This window comes from Schistocerca americana, unplaced genomic scaffold, assembly GCF_021461395.2.
Source record: "Schistocerca americana isolate TAMUIC-IGC-003095 unplaced genomic scaffold, iqSchAmer2.1 HiC_scaffold_13, whole genome shotgun sequence".
Classification (NCBI taxonomy): Eukaryota; Metazoa; Arthropoda; class Insecta; order Orthoptera; family Acrididae; genus Schistocerca; species Schistocerca americana.
Window position 1 is genome coordinate 20,071,939 of NW_025725371.1, and position 6,000 is coordinate 20,077,938.

At 41.0% G+C, this 6,000-nt stretch overlaps 1 protein-coding gene across 1 annotated transcript in view; it reads right to left on the reverse strand.

Moving 5' to 3' along the window:
- LOC124564243 overlaps positions 1-4,561 on the reverse strand; it is a 45,214-nt gene extending 40,653 nt beyond the window's left edge. Inside the window, exons 1-2 of the mRNA XM_047130997.1 lie at positions 4,508-4,561; positions 4,080-4,387 (exon numbers count right to left, since the gene is read on the reverse strand). Coding sequence (XP_046986953.1) covers positions 4,080-4,387; positions 4,508-4,561 — 362 coding nt within the window. The remainder of the gene's footprint in view (positions 1-4,079; positions 4,388-4,507) is intronic.
- Between the last annotated feature and the right edge of the window lie 1,439 nt (positions 4,562-6,000).

Here is a 6,000-nt window from a genome sequence, read left to right on the forward strand (position 1 = left end):
GAGAAATTTGTTAACATCGAGTATAGATTTAAGTGTCAGGAAGTCGTTTCTGAAAGTATTCGTATGGAGTGTAGCCATGTATAGAAGTGAAACATGGACGATAACTAGTTTGGACAAGAAGAGAATAGAAGCTTTCGAAATGTGGTGCTACAGAAGAATGCTGAAGATTGGATGGGTAGATCACATAACTGATGAGGAGGTATTGAATAGGATTGGGGAGAAGCGAAATTTGTGGCACAACTTGACCAGAAGAAGGGATCGGTTGGTAGGACATGTTCTGAGGCTACAAGGGATCACCAATTTAGTATTGGAGGGAAGCATGGAGGGTAAAAATCGTAGAGGGAGACCAAGAGATGAATACACTAAGCAGATTCAGAAGGATGTAGGCTGCAGTAGGTACTGGGAGATGAAGAAGCTCGCACAGGATAGAGTAGCATGGAGAGCTGCATCAAACCAGTCTCAGGACTGAAGACCACAACAACAGCAACAGATGAAACACCATTATTTTGTGTGTGTAATTCTCATTACGTTCAATAAAGAGTTGTTGAAGAAAAAAAAATGTGGTGCATTACTTTCTGGGCAACCCTCGTAAGTCGACGTGGAAGGAATCGTGCAATAGAAGGCAGGACCCGACCTAAAAATAGTACAAATCAATGCAGTCCAACCAGTTTTATTCCAAATACCTTAGTATGGGGGTATGCTGGAATGGTAGAGTGGTGATTCTGAAGTTTAACGATGTTGCTTACTTAGCCTCATAATTGTGTGACACACTACTGATCCTCGTGTTAGCACATTGACGAGATATCTCTGAGGAAGACGGAGGTGAAAAATTGGCTCAGTCAGTCATCCAACACTCCCTATTCCAGTGCTGTCACCCTATCAGGGGCCAGGCCTTCTGTGAAAGCAGCCACGCCATTTACCAGCTCTGTTGCAACCACTCCACAGCTTTTCATATCAGTACGACTACCAGCCAGCTGTCCACCGGGAGGAACGGCCACTGCCAAACTGTGGCCGAGAGCGAAGTGGACCGCCCTGGGGCACGGCGTGCAGCTGAACATAATTTGCTCGATTTCGACGCCTGCATCATTACCTGGGGCATCTGGGTCCTCCCATTCACTACCAGCCCTTCCGAACTGTGCTCCTGTAACTATCCCAAACTCAACCTACAGTAACATACTGTTCCTGCACTCTGTATCCGACAGTTTCCACTCCCCTACATTCTGTTATCTCCTCTCCATTCCCATCTCCCACCCTCCTTGTTTGCTATTCTCTGCCATTACACCTGCCCACGTTTCCTCGCTCCTCTCCTCGTTTGCTCCTTGTTTTCCCTACCTACCTGTCCCACGACCTCCTAACGCCGCACTCGTCAGCATTCGAGTCCCCACTCACTCCGCTAGGCAGCGTTCGTCTCTCTCTGCACTCGTACACTACCGCCCCTTCCACTTCCTTGCCCCTCCAGATTGTCGCTCGTATCCCACATCGCAGTCGCATTCCGGCCCGAGAAACTGAAGTCGGTGGTCGTGTCTGCGTGAGGTATGCTTTCTTGTACGTACGAATGGCACGTGTCTCTCTTTTACTGATGATGGCTGTGGCTGAAAGCTTTATATAAATGTCTTTAAATTGTGCTCGTCTGTAACTTAATATGTCTTCTTTACGGTAAGTAGCAATCTGTCTTTTCCTACATTGTCGATATTCCTACCCTGAGTTTCCATTACAACAAATCTTCTCGAGAGAGAAAAGCTCGTATCCAAAAATCGATAGGGATCTAGATATCACCATTCCGGTGAAACTCGGCTCGTCCTCTTCTCACACGATGTCCTGCAAACTGTAAATCGAGGGCAACAGGCAAACTGCAAATTCCTAGATCTGCAGGAAGCATTCGACACGGTGCCAAACAGCAGACCATTAATGAAGGTTCGAGCTCGTAGAATAGGTTCTCAGATAAGTAAGCATCTCTAAGAGTGTTTACGTAATAGAAAAGTTAGTTAGTTCATTTCGTGTTCCACGGATCATTTTTGCATGATAAATCGTAATCGTCAAACGAGTCTTATTTGATGTTCGCACTGCAAATTAATTTGTAAATATGGCTATATGCTGAACATTTATAAGTTTTTTTTATTATGTATTAAATATACAGATGTGAGTTAGTAACTCTTACCCACAACATTTTACATGTTACAATAATGGAAATTCTTGTACAGAACAGGAGTTGTCAAGTAGAAAGTTTTTTAATTTCTTTTCAAATTTTACTTGGCTGCCTGTCAGACATTTTATGTCCTTGTGTAAGTGATCAAAAATGTTAGTTGCAGCACTGTGCACGCCTTTTTGTGCAAAAGACAACCTTAATGTGGAGTGATGAATGTCATTTCTCCTTCTCCTATTGTAATTTTGTACATCATTGCTCCTTTCGAACTGTAGTGGATTATTTACAACAAACTTCATGAGGGGATAAATACACTGGGAAGCAGTAGTCAGAACTCCTTAAACAGATGTCTACAAGTTGATCACAGGTGAGCAACACATATTATTCTTACAGCCCTTTTTGAGTTATGAAGACTTTATTTTTTAAAGATGAGTTATCCCAGAAAATTATTTCATATGACGTTATAGAATTAAAAAATACAAAATGTCAGCTTACTGTTTTGTCTTTCCGTGGGATTTTCAATGTTTCTAAGCGCAAATGTGGGTGAACTAAGTTGTTTCAGGAATTCCAAAATTTGTTTTTTCCAATTTAAATCCTCATCAATGAGGACAGTGAATGTTCCTCACAGAGAAAGTAACCATCAGGATTTCCCCAGGGAAGTGTGCTAGGACCACTCTTGTCCTCTGTACATCTATATACACAAATTACCAGACAGATAGGGTGAACAGCAACAATTTTCTGACAATCTCAGTCGGTCCGTTGCAATTAGGGGACATCGGCTAGTATGTACTTTTCAATGTCAATAAACCTTACCGACAGCTGTACACTTTAAGATATTTTATTTTATTTTGAAAGCAACCAGTTTCGGCAATTTGTGTTCGTGTTGCCATCTTCAGGCCCCGTACACTATACAATAAGTTCTGCACGGTTCACAGAAGAGTTTCTGTGAAGTCTGGAAGGTAGGAGATGAGGTAATGGCAGAACTGAGGCTGTGAGGATGGCTCATGAGTCGTGCTCGGGTAGCTCAGACGGTAGAGCACTTGCCCGAGTTCGTGTCTCTGTCTGGCACACAGTTTTAATCTGCCAGGAAGTTTCATACAATAAGTTCATTGACACTGAAAATTTTCTGATGCTGTAGTTTATGGAAAGTGTCATCTTTGAGTGATTGTAGGAAGATTCAGGACGTCTTAGACAGAGTTTCTATTTTATGAGATGGATGGCAGCTTGCTCTAAATGTGGGGAAATGTAAGTTAATAAAAATGACTACGAAAAACAATTCTGTAATGTCTGAATACAGTATTAGTGGTGTGTGACCTGACAGAACATCTAGGCATAATGTAGCAAAGTGATAGGAAATGGAATGAGTGTGTAAAGAGAAGGCAAGTGGTTGACTTTAGTTTTTTGGGAGAATTTTATGGAAATGTAGCTTAGCTATAAAGAAGTCTGCAAATAGAATACTTGTGTTTTGAATGCTGCTCAAGTGTTTGGAATCCGTACCAGATTGGATTAAAGGAATACATGCAATTATTTCAGATTTGAAATCTGTTACAGGTTTGATCAACGCGTATTGCAGAAATACTCTGAGAACTGAAATCCGAATGCCTGTAGGGAAGAAAATATCATTTTTGTGAAGCACTATTGAGAATATTTAGATAACTGGCATTTGTGACAGACTGCAGAATGATTCTACAGCAAGCGACATACGTATCACGTAATGACCACAAAGGTAAGGTAAGAGAAATCGGCACTGGTACAGAGGAGAACAGATAGCCACTTTTCAGCTTGCTCCATTTACAAGTGTAGCAGGAAAGATAGTGACTAGAGGTGGTAAAAGGTATCCTCCGCCACGCACCGTACACTGGCTCGTGGAGTATTTTACGTCTGTGTGAATTTAGGTGACGTACCAGAAAGCGGAGAAAGATGCCGACAGGCTCACCTCTTCCCCGCCATGGTCCAGCGCACGGTGGCAGAAGTGAGTGTGTCCCTCTTGGCCTTCACGAAGTACTCGACGTCCTCCAGTGGGTGGTAGTCACAGCTGAGGTTTATCTCCCGCAACTTCGAGCAGGTGTCTGCCAGGAAGCGCAGCAGCACGGGCCCCGCACCTCTCCGATTCTCGAACACTTCCAGGCTCTGCAAGTGTTCCAGGCGTGACACCAACTCCGCGTACTGTCGGTCGGCCAGTAAGTTGTTGGCGATTATCAGCTTCTCTATCTTTGGACACTTCTCAAATATGTACTTCAGGAGCTGCAGGGAGAACAAATTGCAGTGTATTTGTTAGTACATCAGTATTTTCCATAGATTACATCTCATTATGGGGTGTAACTATTCCTTTACTATTGTCATATTTCATACACTGAAACCAACCTTCTCAATACTAGTATTGCTATTAATATTCTCTACGGATTTATACAGCTGCATTCTCGTTAATGTGAAAATGAGTGTAAGAACACCATCTACATCCACACTCAGCAAACCGCAGTGAAGTTGGAGCGCGCCGGGACATGTATCGTGTATTAGTGCCACTTAAAGTTCATGTCACAACTGGATGAACCGGTTTTGAAACATTTCCTCACCCAGTAGATAGTGCGCAGTGTTCTCGACCTACCTTGCTTTGCTTATTCAATATTGTCTTCCCGGTAGCTGCGTCTGTCTCACCTAAATCACACTGAAATTAAGAAGCCAGGATCCTAGGTTAAGTTTTCCAAAATCAAAAGTCAAGATCGTATTCACTGTTGAACATTTATGTCAACCACAGTGCGATTTATTTGTTATCACTCGCAAACACAATATTCATGTGACCAGGCCTCTTACACTTAATCGTCAAGTTAATATATCATACTTTATAATTTCCCAGGGTTAAAATGATCCTTTCTAATTGGTTTTGAAGTTAACTATAGGGTTTTATTACTTAAATAACATGAGTGAGCTGTATCAATTTAAATACAGGGAACTAACTTATGCATCCGCCGTGGGAATTCCCGACTTATAACCATGGCACGTCTTGAACAATAATTTTTACATATTCAAATTTACTTAATTCTTAATTAATGCACTTACAAAGTTGAGACTGGAGTCATTTTACGAAGAAAATATAGGTAGCAAAAGTATCAAAACAGATCTCGGAATTATACAGTAGTTTGGTCCCAATTGGCACTTAAAGTCATACAGGCTGCAGATTTCAAGTCTTAATATCTATTTAATTAATAGACTTTAGGTTAATTTAAACACTTTGCTGGAATCAGTAAAATTTAGGCTTTCTTTTGGATGCAGTCTTCTAGCTGAATTCGATCTATTAGCTCACTCAAATTTTATTTAATATGTATTGCACAATATATGTCATTGTTCATAACTGTTAATATGATGCATTTCCAATAAAACTAATTAGCTCATTACTTTCAGAATGGACATTAGAATGTACTGAAATAATAGATTTTACAAGGGGAATTTTATTTAAACTATTTCTGAATTCTGTACGATGAGGCTGAACGTCACAGAATCTGTAGTCGGAATCTGAGTAGTGAAAATGAAAAAAAATACAAGTTCATTGCTTAACTAAGTTACTAAAGCAGTGTAAAACCAAAACAGGATATCAGTGGGCAACCCTGCTTCATTACAAAGTGAGTGGAAGAGGGGATGACCCACTGTGTCATCTATTAGGGTTTCTTTCCATTCCATTCATGTACGGAGCACAGGAAGAATGATTGTTTGAATGCCCCTCTGCATGCTGTAAATAACCTACTCTTGTTCTCACAATCCTTATGTGAGCAATATATATAAGGGGATGTAGTATATTTATAGAATTATCATTACAAGCATGTTCTTGAAGCTTTTAACAGGCTTTCTCAAGATATATGTAA